General features: G+C 43.8%; 1 protein-coding gene across 2 annotated transcripts in view; it reads left to right on the top strand.

Moving 5' to 3' along the window:
* The first annotated feature begins 7,094 nt into the window (after positions 1-7,094).
* Positions 7,095-16,895, top strand: part of XPOT (exportin for tRNA) — a 44,184-nt gene continuing 34,383 nt past the window's right edge. Inside the window, exons 1-2 of one of the 2 annotated variants that reach the window (XM_016923101.4) lie at positions 7,095-7,622; positions 12,493-12,626. In XM_016923101.4, coding sequence (XP_016778590.1) covers positions 12,567-12,626 — 60 coding nt within the window. In that variant the 5' untranslated portion in view covers positions 7,095-7,622; positions 12,493-12,566. The remainder of the gene's footprint in view (positions 7,623-12,492; positions 12,627-16,895) is intronic. The other variant, XM_016923102.4, reaches the window with a different exon arrangement.

Raw genomic sequence — 16,895 nt, 5'->3', positions numbered from 1 at the left:
TATGATCAAGCACAAGCCTGGTTGAGGACATCTGGAAAGACCTCATGAGGGAGGTAAATTCGATAAATGCTCAAAGAGTGAATGAAATAATTTCTTTTTTACCTTTTATTATAGGCAGTTTTTAAATTTTTTGGCCAGTTGTAGTGGCTAACACCTGTAATCCCAACACTTTGGGAGGCCAAGGCAGGTGGATAGCTTGAGCTCAGGAGTTCAAGACCAGCCTGGGCAACATAGTGAGACCTCATCTTTACTAAAAAAAGTTAGCTGGGCATGGTGGTGCCCACCTGTAGTCCCAGCTACTCCAGAGGCTGAGGAGGGAGGATTGCTTGAGCCCAGGAGGCAGAGGTTGCAATGAGCAGAGATTGGACCACTGCACTCCAGCCTGGGTGACAAAGCAAAAAAAAAAGTTTGTTTTTCTTTTTTTAATTTTCTGATTATCAAAGTAGTACATGGTCACTGTACAGAATTTTTTTTTTTTTTTTGAGATGGAGGCTCCCTCTGTCACTCGGACTGGAGTGCAGTGGCATGATCTCAGCTCTCTGCAACCTCCACCTCTTGGGTTCAAGCAATTCTCTGCCTCAGCCTCCCGAGTAGCCAGGATTACAGGCACCCGCCACCACGCGCAGCTAATTTTTGTATTTTTAGTAGTGACGGGGTTTCACCATCTTGGCCAGGCTAGTCTTGAATTCCTGACCTCGTGATCCACTCGCCTCAGCCTCCCAAAGTGCTGGGATTACAGGCATGAGCCACCACACTCAGCTGAGAATTTTTAAAAATCCAAAAACTTATAGAAAAGAAATGTCTGGAAGCCCATGATCAAGGTGCTGACAGATCCAGTGTCTTGTGAGGGCCTAATTTCTGGTTTGAAGATGGCTGTCTGTCTTCTTGTATCCTCACATGGTGGAAAGAGAGCTCTCTAGCTCCTCTTACAAGGGCACTAATCCTATTCATGAGGGCTCCACTCTCATGACCTGATTCTCTCTCAAAGGCCTCACCTCCAGATACCATACAGTGAGTTAGGGTTTCAACATATAAATTTTGGGAGACACACACATTTAGTCCATTGCAGACATGTTAGAGTTGAGGTGCTGGTGAGACATGCAGGCATCTGTGAATGCAAGTTGGCAGTACAGAATATTAGGACCAGAAGTACAGAACTGGAAGTCATCTTCATAGAATTGCGTGTTGAAACTGCAGAAATAGATAATTTACTAAGGGAGCAGGTGTAGGCAAAGGAAAACCAGATGGCTAAGAACAAAGGCCTGGGGAAGAAAACATGTTAAGGGAGCAAAAGGATATGGTGAGGAAGACAAAGAGGAATGGTCAAAAAAGTAAAAGGAGTTTAATAATAATATAGGGTCAGAAGTCAAAAGAGAAGAGAATTCTGAAGAGGAAGGAAATAGTCAACAGAGAAGTTGAAAGAAAAGAATAAATGAATAAAAATGGTCCCACGACTGGAAAATTTGTAGGAGTTTTAGTTGAGTGACTTGGGAGTGAAAAAACAGATTACAAAAAGTGAAGGAAAGGAAGAGTACGTACAGGAAACGAATGTGATGTACTGGAGGCAAGAAATCTTGAATCAAGAATCCAAGGTTCTAGTCTACCATTTACCAGTTATGTAACTCGGGATACGTTCCTTAAAATAGATCTACCTTAGTTTCCTCATCTGTAAATTTAAAATGGTGATGATGATACCTGCTCCATCCCTACAATGTTAGAGGAACAAATTAGAAGATACATGGAGGCACGGTGAAAACCATAAGGGACCACATATACAAATGTTATCTATCATAATTCTTTCAAGTACTTCAGCAATTGAAAGAAAAGGGAGACATGGGACAGGTACAAATAAAGTTTTGTCATTATAAGAAAGGGCCTTCTGAGCATATTTATAGGAAGAACAGACTCAGTACTATAGTCCTACACTGTCATCAATCCTAATGGACCTTCATTTGAGAGATAGGTTAGTGGCACACACTCTAGAGTCAGACTATATGTGTTTCAATCCCAGCTCTTTTTTTTATTTTTTTATTTGTATTTCAATGACTACAAATGAATCCCAGTTCAGCTACTTAATTTCTATGCACTCCAGTTTCCTTGTCTATAAAATGGGGATAATAATAGTATCTATCTCCGTAGAGTTGTTGTGAGGATCGATGTATAAACACTTTAAAACTGTGTTTGACGGCCAGGCGCAGTGGCTCATGCCTGTAATCCCAGCACTTTAGGAGGCCAAGGCTGGCAGATCACTTGAGGTCAGAAGTTCGAGATCAGCCTGACCAACATGGAGAAATCCCGTCTTTACTACAAATACAAAATTAGCCGGGTGTGGTGGCACATCCCTGTAGTCCTAGCTACTCAGGAGGTTGAGGCAGGAGAATCGCTTGAACCTGGGAGGCAGAGGTTGCGGTAAGCCGAGATCGCGCCATTGCACTCCAGCCTGGGCAACAAGAGTGAAACTCTGTCTCAAAAACAAAAACAAAAACACAAAAAACAAAAAAAAACTGTTTGGCAAACATGCTCAAAAATGTTGGCAATTAATACATAAAAGCATTGTCATATGCAAGCATACATGCTTTATGTTAAAATTGAAACTACCATTACAAAATTATAACCAAGACAGTGAAAGAGATCTGATCTGACCAACTCCATTTTGCTTCTAAACTCCAAGCTGTCCTTGTTCATTCCTGGGCATAGGCTGAACTAACTTTGGAAGGATCTTAGTTTAGAGTTTATAGTTTAAAACAAAGACAATAACAGCCTCTTCCCAAAACACCCTTCTTACCTGGGGACTAGACTACCTTTGTAGGACTAACAAATTAGCCATAAGATTAGAAATTATTGTTTAGAAGTCATGCAGCTGGAGGCTACAAGATTCTGATCCTCCCCGAATTGTTCCTGGGGATAACACCACTATTGTAAAACCTACGATCAGTGCTTGAGATATTTTGCAGACCCTGTACTTGATAGATCAGCTGGCACCACTCAGATCAAAAAACTGGGTCATCTGATCTTGTGGCCGCCACCCAGGAACTGACTCAGTGCGCAGGAGGACAGCTTCAACTCTCTATGATTTCATCTCTGATCCAACCAATCAGCACTCTCAATTCACTGACCTTCCCTCATCCATCAAATCAGCCTTAAACACTCTGATCCCTGAATGCTCAGGGAGACTGATTTGAATAATAATAAAACTCAGTCTCCCATACAGGGAGCTCTATGTGAATTACTCTTTCTCTATTGAGATTCCCCTATCTTGATAAATTGGGTCTGTCTAGGCAGCAGGGAACCTATTGGGCAGTTACAAAAGGAGCCTTTTGGGCAGTTACAAAATGATAGTGTTATTTGTCAACATGTTGATGACTAACATTTTCATCTGAGATGAGAAACTGCCCATCCCTTCATGGACGGAGGAGGCAGAATATGGAATGGTCAAATGTAATACCTCTCTCAGGTCCTCTTCAGTTGGATTCCACCAAGTGCTTCTTTATTTGTTCTTTTTGTTGTTGTTGTTGTTGTGGTTGTTGAGATGAAGTCTCACTCTGTTGCCCAAGCTGGAGTGCAGTGGTGCGATCTCAGCTCACTGCAACCTCCACCTCCCGGTTCAAGCAATTCTCCTGCCTCAGCCTCCCGAGTAGCTGGGACTACAGGCATGTGCCACCACGTCCTGCTAATTTTTGTATTTTTAGTAGAGGCAGGGTTTCACTATGTTAGCCAAGCTGGTCTTGAACGCCTGACCTCCTGAACCACCCACCTCGGCCTCCCAAGGTGCTGGGATTACAGGCATGCATCACCACACCCGGCTTTTTTTTTTTGAGATGGAGTCTCACTGTGTTGCCCAAGCTGGAGTGCAGTGGCGCGATCTCGGCTCACTGCAACCTCCCAGGTTCATGCAATTCTCCTGCCTCAGCTTCCCAAGTAACTGGGACTACAGGCATGTGCCACCATGCCCGGCTAATTTTTTTTTTGTATTTTTAGGAGAGACGTGATTTTACTGTGTTGGCCAGGCTGGTCTCGATCTCTTGACCTTGTGATCCATCTGCCTCAGCCTCCCAAAGTGCCGGGATTACAGGCATGAGCCACCGCGCCTAGCCTCTTTATTTGTTCTGAAATAATATGAGTTTACAAAGTTGAAAGAGATTTCTACAATTCTAGGTATTTCAACTACCATAAATGAAAGAGCTAATGTTACTAGATAAACTGAAGATAGGCTTTGTATGACATTCAACATAAGAAGTAGCCATAAAATGAATTTACAAACAAAACAGCAAGTAAAGACATCTATAATACGATAGATTGAATTGCCATATTCTTTAGGATGAGGCTGGAATATGCTGAACATACAGATTGCAGAGGCACTCAGCCCAAGATTAGTATTGGGCCTTCATACTCCACAGTTGATCATCACAGCTAATATAAGAATTCATGCAATGATTCAGTTATTGAGTTGAAACTAGCAGGCTGGCACTGTGCTAGACTTGAAAGATATACTGAAATAGGTAGGGCAGAAATCCTAGCCTGAGATTTTTTTTCTTAGAAAGAAACATTCAATAGCAACTTGTGAAAAAAGCCATGTCTGTGTCTCCAGCAGCAGTGAAACAAGATGGTGGATCCCCTCACCATTAACCCCCATATGGAAAGGGTATATGTAATTCAGAAGGGATGTGTATTATGTCTGTTCTCACACTGCTATAAAGGAATGCCTGGGACTGGGTAATTTATAAAGGAAAGAGATTTAATTGACTCACAGTACCTCAGGGCTGAGGAGGCCTCAGGAAACTTACAATCATGGCAGAAGGGGAAGCAAACACATCATTCTTCACATGGCGGCAGGGGAGAGAAGAATGAGTGCCCAGCAAAGGGGGAAGCCCCTTATAAAACCATCGGATCTCATGAAAACTCACTATTACGAGAACAGGGTGGGGGAAACCAACCCCATGATTCAATTATATCCACCTGATCCCGCCCATGACATGAGGGGATTATGGGAATTACAATTCAAGATGAGATTTGGGTGGAGACACAGCCAAACCACATCAGGATGTGTAGACAACTGAAGTACAATAACATCAAGGCTGTTTTGACGTAAGGGCAGAATTTACAGTATGTGCTCTCACACAACTTGAAGTCTTAGAGGCCTTCCGGGAACAGGGTTAATCAGAAACCAACATGGCAGATTAGTACCAAAGATGGAGTTACTTTAGCTTCCAGATTCCACCCATCAATCCAGCTCTTACAGTTTCACTCGCCCTCCTATTTGGAGATGGTCCCTGAGCTTTTAGGGAGGGTGGTTTCATATGATATAGCTTTAGCAGCAGCGCCCTAGCAGTGGAAAACAGATTGGGCCCAGAGAGATTCCAAATGAGGGAGATTCACAGGCTTTGTTGAATTATCTCTAGTCTTGAGAGTACCATGACTTTGGTTTTCTCAGAAGTAAAACAAGAGATACTTCTTGTTTATAATTAATTTGAATAATTAATAATTTGAATAGTAGAAACATAATGCATGCAAGGATTACAATCAAAAGAAAATTTGTATGCCAGAACAACAAAGAACCTATTTCGTTGGGAAGCCAACTGAGAGCAGCGTGAAGAAAATTAAGGCCTGACACAGGGACTCACACTCGTAATTCCAACACTTTGGGAGGCTGAGGTGGGAGGTTCATTTGAGCCTGGGAGTTAGAGATCAGCCTGGGCAACAGAGCAAGTCCCCATCTCTACAAAAACAAACAAAAATAGCCAGGTATGATGGTATGCACCTGTAGTCCCAGCTCCTTGGGCGGCTGAGGCAGGAGGATTGCTTGAGCCCAGGAGGTCAAGGCTGCAGTGAGCTATGACCACTCTACTCCAGACTGGGTAACAGAGCGAGACCCTTTCTCTAAAAACAAGAAAAAATTAAAACCCAGTTCTCCTTTAGCGACATCTTGTAGCCACTAGCCTGACATTTTAAACACATAAATTAGAAACATGATGCAAGAGTGATTCAAGGTATTTTATATAGGAAATGCCTGGTGTAGTGTCTTGGACAGCTAAATAAAGGTAGCTGTTAAAACATTAGTTTTATTCTATGCTCTTACCATTCCTCCCTCTCCAAGTTTTGTTTGTAGTCTGTGGCAGCAACCTAGTCTGTATTTAGTACATATTGAATAATCAACAATGAAATGTAAATATTGAGCACATTGTGTGTCAAACAGATGTATTAACTCAAACCTCACAGAAACCCTTTGAGGTCGGTACTATTAACAATCCCCATTTTACATACGAGTAAACTGAAGCATGGATAGACTAAAGTGCCTGAGGTCAACTAGTGAGGAGGCGGAGTGGCAGTCAAGTCGAGGCAGCCTAAGCCTACACTGCCTCTATGTTGCATTAATAAATTAATAAATCTGTGACCAAATAAATGAAGTGACATTTAGTAGCATGGAAAGATCCCGTGAGTAGGACTTCCTAAGAATGCTCTCCTTCTTTTCATGGACAAAATTTTAGTCTGTTTAAAATAAATTTTGGACCGGACACCGTGGCTCACGCCTGTAATCCCAGTACTTTGGGAGGCCGAGGCAGGTGATCACTTGAGGTCAGGAGTTCGAGATCAGCCTGTCCAACATGGTGCAACCCTGTCTCTACGAAAAATACAAAAATTCGCTGGGCATGGTGGCGCGCGCCTGTCATCCCAGCTACTCAGGAGGCTGATGCAGGAGAACTGCTTGAACCCCGGAGGCGGAGGTTGCAGTGAGCCAAGATCTCGCCATTGCACCCCATCCTGGGCGACAGAGCGAGACTCCGTCTCAAAGAATAAATAAATAAATAAATAAATTAATTAATTTTGAAAACCTGTCAGCACTCATCAGAGCTTTACACTGCTGTACTCGGGACACTTGGGGCCGTAGACAAGCAATTAAATTGACTCACACGTGGTTAGAACCACGTCATCCTGATTCGTGAATCCGTACTCTCAACTACTAGAAGCCCTTTGTGGAATGCACGGGGCGAACCTGACGCTTGAGCTCTGACACCACGCAGACACAGCCGGGGATTTAGGAGCTGGGTAGGGACTCCTGGGCCGGATGCCTCATCCCGGCATGCACCTCAAGCCCCGGCGACCACGCCTTCCGGCGAGCGCCAGGGAGCGCGTGTGCGCCTCGCCGCCCGGAAGCGCCGCCCGCTCGCTGCATGCTGGGAGTTGTAGGCCTCCGGCGTCAGCCCGCGGGCTGCCGCCCGCACTCTCCATGAGACTGCTGGCGCCGGCGCCCGCCCGCGCGGCACCGACGCGGGGAGCGCGCTTCGCGCTGACTCAGCGGCGGCGGCGGCTGCGGCGGCGGCGGCGGCGTTAGCCGGCCCTCGCGCTCTTTCCCTTCCTGGGGCGCCGACCCCGCCCGCTTGCTTGCTTGCTTGCTTGCCTGCCTGCCTGCCCGGCGCCACGCAAGAGAAGGTGCCAGGGGACGCGGAGCGACTAGAGGCGCGCGGTCCCGGCCAGCTCCGTCTCTGGCGTTGTAGCTGCGGCCGTGGCGGAGGACTACGGCGACAAGGACGAGGGCCGCTCCCCCAGCTCTCTGCGTGCCGCGCCGCTCCGCTGGCTGACCATCTGGAGTGCAGGCTGGGAGGCGGGATGGAGTGATAGGGAAGGTGACTCGGGGCTCGGGGGCAGCGGGACCGGGACCAGGTTTGGTCCGCGTGAGGCTTCGAGGAAGTTGGCCGGGGCGGACCGGCCCGGGGGAGTCCCGACGCCAGGGAGGGTGCAGGCTTGGGACCCTCTATGGCGGTGCACCCCCTGGCTGGGCGGACCGGGTGGGGGTGGATACGAGCCGGGGCCGCCGCCGAGGAGCGCGTCCCGAGTGCGTGGCCGGCCGTTGCTTGGTGTTTCATCACCCGAATTGCCACGAGGCTTCCTTTAGGGGAGGGATCGGGGGAGGGATGGGAGCAAGGCTAGCAGAGGAGGGTCGGCATCGCCTGTGGTTCCGAAGCCCGTTAGTCATCGTTGTAGCGTTATCAACTGTGGAGACCTCAAACTTGATTCTCCCCCCACCCCTGGCCAAAAAGGAAAAGTGTTATTTCTGTGCAGTAATTGGCCAGCACGGACGCTCCATTTCTTCTCAAACCTTCCTCACCATCCTGCAGGACTAGAGAAGCATGAGGTTTCCCTGTAACCAGAAAAACGAGTACTTTTTGAAAGTGCTAATTAGTTGTGGCGGGCGGGGGTTGGGGGAGAGTTACGTTTTATTAAACCGACTTGTCAGCGTGGTGTTAAAAGGCTGGAAAGATTCAGTCGTAGTATTTGAAACAGTCTTAAGTAGGTGTAGAGGAATTTTTCCAAATTGTTTGATTCTTAATGGCTATCCAGGAAAAGTTAAGGCTTAATATTTTAAGTATGTTGCTTGCCTTCCCCCCAGAACCTTTGCAAGATGCATAATTGTTTACCGTATTGAAACATTCTTTGGGGTTTTGTTGTTGTTTTGAGACGGAGTCTCGCTCGGTCGCCCAGGCTGCAGTGCAGTGGTGCCATCTTGGCTCACTGCAACCTCTGCCTCCCAGGTTCAAGTGATTCTACAGCCTCAGCCTCCCGAGTAGCTCTATTACAGGTGCGCCCCGCCACACCTGGCTACTTTTTGTATTTTTCGTAGAGATGGAGTTTCACCGTGTTAGCCAGGATGGTCTCGATCTCTTGACCTCGTGATCCATCCTCCTCGGCCTCCCAAAGTGCTGGGATTACAGGCGTGAGCCACCGCGCCAGGCCTTCCACTGCATATTGATCGTCCAAATGCCTTCTATGTGGGGGATTCTTTCTGTAGTGAGAACTGTTAACTAGTTTGTTTCCTTGGGTTTATTGGCTATGTTTTCCTTAGGGCCACTTGATTTTTCTCCCGATAGCTTCAGAGTGACTTGACCAAGCTTAAGCACTTTTTTTTTTTTTTTTTTTGACACAGTGTCTCACTCTGTCGCCCAGGCGGGAGTGCAATGACACGATCTCCGCCCACTGCAACCTCCCCCTCCCGGGTTCATGCGAGTCTTCTGCCTCAGCCTCCTGAGTAGCTGGGATTACAGGCGCAGGCCACCATGCCCAGCTAATTTTTGTATTTTTAGTAGAGACGGGGTTTCTCCATGTTGGTCAGGCTGGTCTCGAACTCCCGACCTCAGTTGATCTGCGCCCCCCTCCCCTCGGCCTTCCTTAGTGCTGGGATTATAGGCGTGAGCCACCCTGCCTGGCCAGCATTTTTTTTTAAAAGCCATAGCAAATTCAAGGAAGCTTTTATTGGACTTCTCAATCAGGGATTCTTAGAAACTCCGAAATCGTTTTTTCTCTCTGTGGGCATTTTTCAGGGGAATGGACATCAGATTTTCTTAACATTTAGGGGGCGAAGGGAACCAGTGCCTTTCTTTGTGTTTTTCTGTCTTTTAAAAATGCTGATCTGGTATAAGAATGCCCCAAGTCATTTCCATTCCCCATGTTCCTGCCTCTGACTATAAACAACGTATTGAGGGCTCACTATGTGCCAGCCATGCTCTGCATACCTTATCTCTTTGAAGCCTTTACAACTTTATGAGGCATATGGTCTTTTTCCCATGTCATAGGAAGGGTTCTCTCAGGTTTTGTAAGTTGTCCAAGTGGCCCCAATTAAAAAATGACAAGATGGGGATACAAACCCAGGTCTTTGAAATCCAAAACCTATGCTCTACTATGTCCTAGGGACATAGTGATGGATAGTCAAGACAGTCCTTGCCCTTTAAGATTGTGAGAAATGGCCGGGTGGCTCACACCTGTAATCCCAGCACTTTGGGAGGCCGAGGCTGGCAGATCACCTGAGATTAGGGGTTCGAGACCAGCCTGGGCAACATGGTGAAACCCCATCTCTACTAAAAAATACAAAAATTAGCCGGGTGTGGTGGCTCACCCCTGTAATCTCAGCTATTTGGGAGGCTGAGGCAGAAGAATCACTTGAACCCAGGAGCCAGAGGCTGCAGTGAGCCGAGATCATGTCACTGCACTCCACCCTGGGCAACAGAGTGAGACTGTCTCAAAAAAAAAAAAAAAAAAAGATTAATGAGAGAAAACTAGTAAGCTGGCAGTGACAGCATAGCAGTGCTTAGGATGGGGCATGTAATCCAATTTGGGAGAGTTGGACAATAGAGGTCAAAGAAGTGTTCTTGAAAGAGATGGCTTCCAAGTTGAATTTCAAAGGACAGCAGGGGTTAACCTACTAACAAGAAGAAAGAGCAGTGTGCAAAGATGAAAGGTAGAATACCACTGGAGAACTGCCATATGGTTCACTAGCACTGGCCTTGCTGACCTGGTGTGCAGAATAGTGAGGAGTTATTCAAAAGTGTTTGGATCGTAATCTGAGGGCAGTAGGGAGTTACACTGCCTTGAAGTCTGCAAGTACGTTATGAACCATAAGAGAAAGGGCTGAGCTGTCTTCAAAGCTCTCAGTCCATATCCTGAGTTATTTGATTCAGGCAGGCTCAGAGGAAAACAGAAAAGCCTATTGTAGGTATCCTGTAACCTGGACCTGAGCCTGGTTTTGCTATTCCCAAAAGGCCTTTCTCCCCTACCCCTGCTATTCCCAAAAGGTTTTTCTCCCCTACCCCCAATCCAATTAGTTTTTTGGCGTCTTTGGTTACGGTAATTGAAACAAAAAGCCCCACAGCCTTTTTTTGTTTTTTTTGAGACAGAGTCTCGTTCTGTCACCCAGGCTGGAGTGCAGTGGCGTGATCCCAGCTCACTGCAACCTCCACCTCCTGGGTTCAAGCGATTCTCCTGCCTTAGCCTCCCAAGTAACTGGGATTACAGGTGTGTGCCACCATGCTCCACTAATTTTTTTGTATTTTTAGTAGGGGATTTTACCATGTTGGCCAGGCTGGTCTTGAACTCCTGATCTCAAGTGATCCACCTGCCTCGGCCTCCCAAAGTGCTGGGATTACAGGCATGAGCCAGCACGCCTGGCCCCCCACAGCGTTTAATGGAAGTAGTAAGACTTGGTGTCCCTACCTTATAGGTCTTGAGAGAATAATATCATTTTTCACATCATTTAGAGTTTGTTCCATGTTTGCTCAAATGAATATGCATTCTATCAAAAACTAGGATGCCTTTTGCAGCTTATTATTTGAGAATGTTGGAACCTATATTGTGAAGAAGTGGATTACCTCTCAGAGATTAAAAAAAATCCTTAAATAAGAGTAGTCAGTGTTAAGTCATTTGTGGATTTTTTTGTTTTGTTTTGTTTTGTTTTAAGATGGAATCTCACTCTGTTCTCCAGGCTGGAGTGCAGTGGCGCAATCTTGGCTCACTACAACCTCTGCCTCCTGGGTTCAAGCGATTCTTGTGCCTCAGTCACCCGAGTAGCTGGGATTACTGGCATGTGCCACCAAGCCTGGCTGATTTTTGTCTTTTTAGTAGAAACGGTTTCACCGTATTGGTCAGGCTGGCTTGAACTCCTGACCTTAAGTGATCTGCGCACCTCGGCCTCCCAAAGTTCTCAGATTACCGGTGTGAGCCACTGTACCTGGCTGGTTTGTGGGTTTTTGTATCTACTATTGAAAAACTTTTTTTTTTTTTGAAATTTTTAGAATTGGCTGGCAAGAGCAGAGATCTGTAAAATGCAAAACTAAGTCCATTGCTCAAAAGCTAAATGACTGGTTTTTCATTATCCTGTTCCTTTCATTAGACTTCTGTCGTAGTACTTAGTAAACACTCCAAAGGATATTGAACTCTGAGATCAGCCATTCTAATGTTTTAAAGAAGGTTTGTGATATTTGTATCTGGAAGTAGACAAATTATTATAATTACTGTAATAGTCTGCATTTGTCATTTTTATACTTAACTGCAGTTGCACAATTGCATTTTTAAGTACTAGAGATAAGTAAAACACTGCATAAATTAGGTACTTCTACTATTTAAAGTAGAAAATGATTACTTTCTATACCTTATTAAGAAGATCTTGAAGACTAAGAAAGCTTGAGGACCTTAATGGCATACTTTAAGATTTTTAGGGGCCAGGTGGGGTGGCTCATGCCTGTAATCCCAGCACTTTGGGAGGCCAGGGCGGGCGGATCACGAGGTCAGGAGATCAAGACCATCCTGGCTAACACGGTGAAACCCTGACTCTACTAAAAATACAAAAAATTAGCCCAGCGCGGTGGCGGGCGCCTGTAGTCCCAGCTACTCGGGAGGGTGAGGCAGGAGAATGGCGTGAACCTGGGACACGGAGCTTGCAGTGAGCTGATACGGTGCCACTGCACTCCAGCCTGGGCAACAGAGTGAGACTCCGTCTCAAAAAAAAAAAAAACAGATTTTTAGGAATTACACATTAGTGGAGTAGTTAGCAGAGCCCATTTTTCTGAGAATTAGGCTCTAACTTTTAGTTGTAATTTAGATAAGTTCCAAAATAAGTTTTTAAGCATTTAAGCTTCTTTGCATGATTTTATCCATTTACGTTATTCAGGATAAGCATCTATTTGTTTATCAAGTAATGTTTTCTTTCAACTTTGTTTTTTGTGGCAGATGTTTATAAATTCTTCTGTGGGATCAGAGGGCACGCCTATTACAACCAGAAAACTCCAAGTATAACAGCGAGGATGGATGAACAGGCTCTATTAGGGCTAAATCCAAATGCTGATTCAGACTTTAGACAAAGGGTAAGTTACTCTGCTGAATCATTTTTTAATCATGTCACCACAGATTGGCATTAGAGGACTTGAATAAAAATGCACCTGGCAAAAGTTTACTTTGGGTAGAAATGAACAGAAACAAAAAAATTTGAGGTATTTGAATATATTTTGAATATAGAAACAGTGAGTGTTGTGATTTATTTTCTGTTTACTTGGCCAAACAAAAGTATTAAAATCTCATATGATTCAAGGCAGATCTTTATGCAACATCAGTCATTATTTCTAATTATTTAAAAATTGTAATGCAAAGGATTCGTTTAAGAGACTTTCCATAGCAGCAGACATGTGTATTTTATTTTCTCTTTGCCTGGCTTGATCTATACAAGCTGTTTTAACACTTACCTTAATGATTTTTTTTTTATTTTAATTTTTTTCTAGAGATAGGGTTTCACCATCTTGCCCAGGCTGGTCTCGAACTCCTGAGCTCAAGCGATCTGCCCACCTCAGTCTCCTAAAATGCTAGGATTATAGGCATGAGCCACCCTGCGTGGCCACATTAGTGATATTTAACTTTCTTGTTATTTGGTCTAGGCAGACATAAATAAGCAGTTATGATAGGCTATGTCTTAAGTAAAATGGTTACATGACAAGAATCCATTATAAAGTGCTGGGATAGTTGGATAAATGTAAACAATTAAATATAATGTAGCCTACAACTATAATCATGACTATAGCTGAATGATAGAAAAATATAAAGAATGAGCCTATAATTAATTTTTTTAAAGACGTGGGCATTCGGAACTATAGGGTAAGTGGAAAGGAAAGAGGCATTTTCTTTTTACTTTTCATAGCAAAGAATACTTTTTATAAATGAGCTAAATGAGGTTAACAATCTCACTAAAAATTATAGCAGTTTTTATTCTTATTTTAAGAAAAAAATCTTTTAAAGCAGTAAAAAACAATCCCAACTAGTTTCTAATACAGTACCATGTGCATGTCTCTGCTACTAAATAAGTAACGAGCCCTTCAGATACAGGAAAATAATAGGAATTGAGATTTAAGTATCTGGCTAATTACAAGATACCTATCAAACAAGTTAGGACATCAAAAGACATTTAAAATCCATGTCTTCTGTGTGTAAACAAATCTTTCTTGTCATAGGGTTTTATGCTACCTACCTTCAAACATAGTTGAAGTATCATAGATCTTTACCTTTAGTCTAGCTTGGTATTGCATGCTTGTAATTAAAAGCCTTTGACTGTATGTTTAGTTATTAAATGGCCTTTACTGTTATTTTTATGTGCCTCTTGAAATCTTTCATTTCTTAAGTTCCAGCATCCAATTTTTGGATGAAAGAGGCATTTTCTTTGCCTCTTAAGTTCCAGCATCCAATTTTTTAAAATGTGCCATGATTTCTTTTTCAAAAAATTAAAACCAATACATTATTAGTGGTTTTAATACAGAAGCTCTGCTTTTTGTCAATAAAAATGGGTTCTGTCACATACGTGTTTTAAGCATCCAGGTCCAGGCATAATTCAGTATCCATTTAGCCAATCTGAATAACAATTTATTAGGATGAAAGGGAAGAAATCTTAAAGTGAATTCTGAAAGCCTTTTTGTTGCAGTTCGGGAGTAGTGGAAACTTAATTCAGTTTGGTGGTGAGAAGAATGACTGTCTGCCAACCCCAATTGCTCAGTTGTCTATCTGTAATTCTCTGTTTTTTACATGGGCAATAAAAGTTGAACTGACTCTTGTCACATAGAGTCAGTCAACCATTAGAAAAAAGGTATGGGGTAGAACTAGGTGGTGAAAGCTAGGACTTGTTTGTCAGTGTTGTAGAATTTTGTTTTTTTAATTGTTAGTAATGCATAGATTCAGAATACAAAGGCTTTGTTTAAAAACTAAAAACTTCCAGGTTATCTCTCCTCTCCTTCCCCTCACCCCTGCCCCACCCCCCGCCCTTTTTTTTTTTGAGACAGAGTCTCACTCTGTTGCCCAGCCTGGAGTGGAATGGCACCATCTTGGCTCACAGCAACCTCCAACTCCCGGGTTCAAGAGAGTCTCCTGCCTCAGCTGGGATTAGAGTAGCTAGGATTAGAAGCACACACCACCACGCCTAGCTAATTTCTGTATGTTTGGTGGAGACGGGGTTTCACCATGTTGGTCAGGCTGGTCTCGAACTCCTGACCTTGTGATCTCCCCGCCTCAGCCTCCCAAAGTGCTGCGATTACAGGCATGACTCACCGCGCCCAGCCTCCTCCTTTTTAAAAAATAAAACACTCGTCTTTGGCTTAAAACCTGTTATTATTTAAAGGAAATGGTATGTCATGACATTTCTAGCAGCTGAAACCACCTCTCCCCTCTTTTGTAAGTGAAATATTAGGTGGTAATGCAACATACATGATTAACTTCTACCTTGTCCTCTGGCCTCTGAGATATTCCTAAAGAATACCCTATGTTTCATGGACTGCTGTTAGAAACAACTAAGCTAGTACTATCTTTTATAGCTGCCTGTGCTCTTATAGTCTTAACTTCTAAAGAGAGACATTATTTACTCTGGGCTGTTTCCAATACCAACAACCAACTCTCTTGATTTCTGTGGACACCAACTGGGTGTCCTACAGATCAATTCAATTCTGACACTACCAGGATTAGCATCACATCCCACAAGTTATGGGCTCGGTCTTACAAACCGCCCCCACTTAAGACACTAATTGAGTCCAGAACCTCTCATATTTCTGATGATGGAGTAGCCTACAGAACTTAGAAAAACAGTTGACTTTCTTGTGCTGATGAAGGATCCACCTCATGAGCAGCCACATGGAAGCGATGCATAGGGCAAAGTATAGGGGAAGGGGCACAGAGCTCTTGTGCCCTCTCTAGGAACACCACCCTCTCAGCATCTCGATGTGTTTGCCAACCTGGAAGTTCAAGAGTTTTTATAGAGCTGAATCTTGAGTCCCTTCTCCCCTTCCCAGAGGTTGGTGGTTAGGGCTAAAAGTTTCAACACTCTAATCAATTGATCTTTCTGGTAACCAGCTGTATCCTGAGGCTGTCTAGGGTTCCCACACCAAGTTACCTCATTAACATAAACTCTGTTGACCCCGAAGTCTCTAGTGATCCTTCCACCTTAGCCTCCCAAGTAGTTGGGACTGTAGGTGCACGTCACCACTTCTGGCTAATTTTTAAATTTTTTGTAGAGACAGGGTCCCACTATGTTGCCCAGGCTAGCCTTGAACTGCTGGCCTCAAGTGATCTTCCGGCCTCAAGTGATCTTCCCACCTTGGCCCCCCAGAGTGTTGGGATTATAGGTGTGAACTGCTGTGCCTGGCCCAAAGGACTCATTATAAATAACAAAAGATGGTCCTGTCGCTCAGGAAATTTTCCAAGAGTTTTAAGAGCTCTGAGCCAGCAACTGGCTGCAAAGCCCAAATGTATTTTTTCGTTATACCACATGTTTAATATTATATTTGGTGATCTTCACATAATCACCTTCATTTACCTGGTCTTCTGTCAGTGGGAGCAGCCATTGAGACCATGTATGAAAACCCATTCCCTCATTCATACAGTTACATAGTATAGGAAACTATCACCTAAATATAAATAGAGTGGCTTTGATCTGTAACCCAAAGAAAAAAATAACTTTACATCTCGATGACCCAGTGTGTGTGTATATATTTATAGGTACATATGCACATAAATAACTAAAACAAGTTACAGAAAGTAATATTCTTGCTAGGGTACAGTACAGAATATCTAATATTCTCTATTTCATTTTTAAAAATTATTGTTCAGGACCCATAAACTGATTTCATCACTAGTGGGAGACACCACCGTTTTAAAAATATTTACCAATTGAAATTAGGTTTCTCTAAGGCTAATGTTTCTTTTACCTCATGTCAGCTTTTGTTTCATACATAATTGCTGTCAAATCATCTAGCAGTGCTTCCAGTTGATGTGCAATTTTCTTGTCTATTGGAGATACTTGTCACAAGATGTTCACTACTATTTGTCCATTGCCATGTGTGAAACCTGCATCTGGTGCAACATGCTGATGGGAAGAGTGCCTGAAGTAACTCCCATTTTCCCAACAGTTTGGTAGAGAGCATATGGACTTGGTGCTGCATCCATTCTAGAGTACTCTTGCTCCTTGTTGGCACTGTTACTTGTGATTACAAGGCCCTGAATTCATAAACTTAGAGATAAAAAACTTTCTCGAGCTTTGACCTTTTCAGTTACTTAATATTTTTCAAAATTCATATCATCCACTTGTACTCCAATTTTAATCTCTTTAG

The sequence above is a fragment of the Pan troglodytes genome, chromosome 10 (genome assembly GCF_028858775.2).
Source record: "Pan troglodytes isolate AG18354 chromosome 10, NHGRI_mPanTro3-v2.0_pri, whole genome shotgun sequence".
Lineage (NCBI taxonomy): Eukaryota > Metazoa > Chordata > Mammalia > Primates > Hominidae > Pan > Pan troglodytes.
The sequence above is the reverse complement of the archived record's forward strand: the minus strand, read 5'-3'. Positions and strand labels throughout refer to the sequence as shown.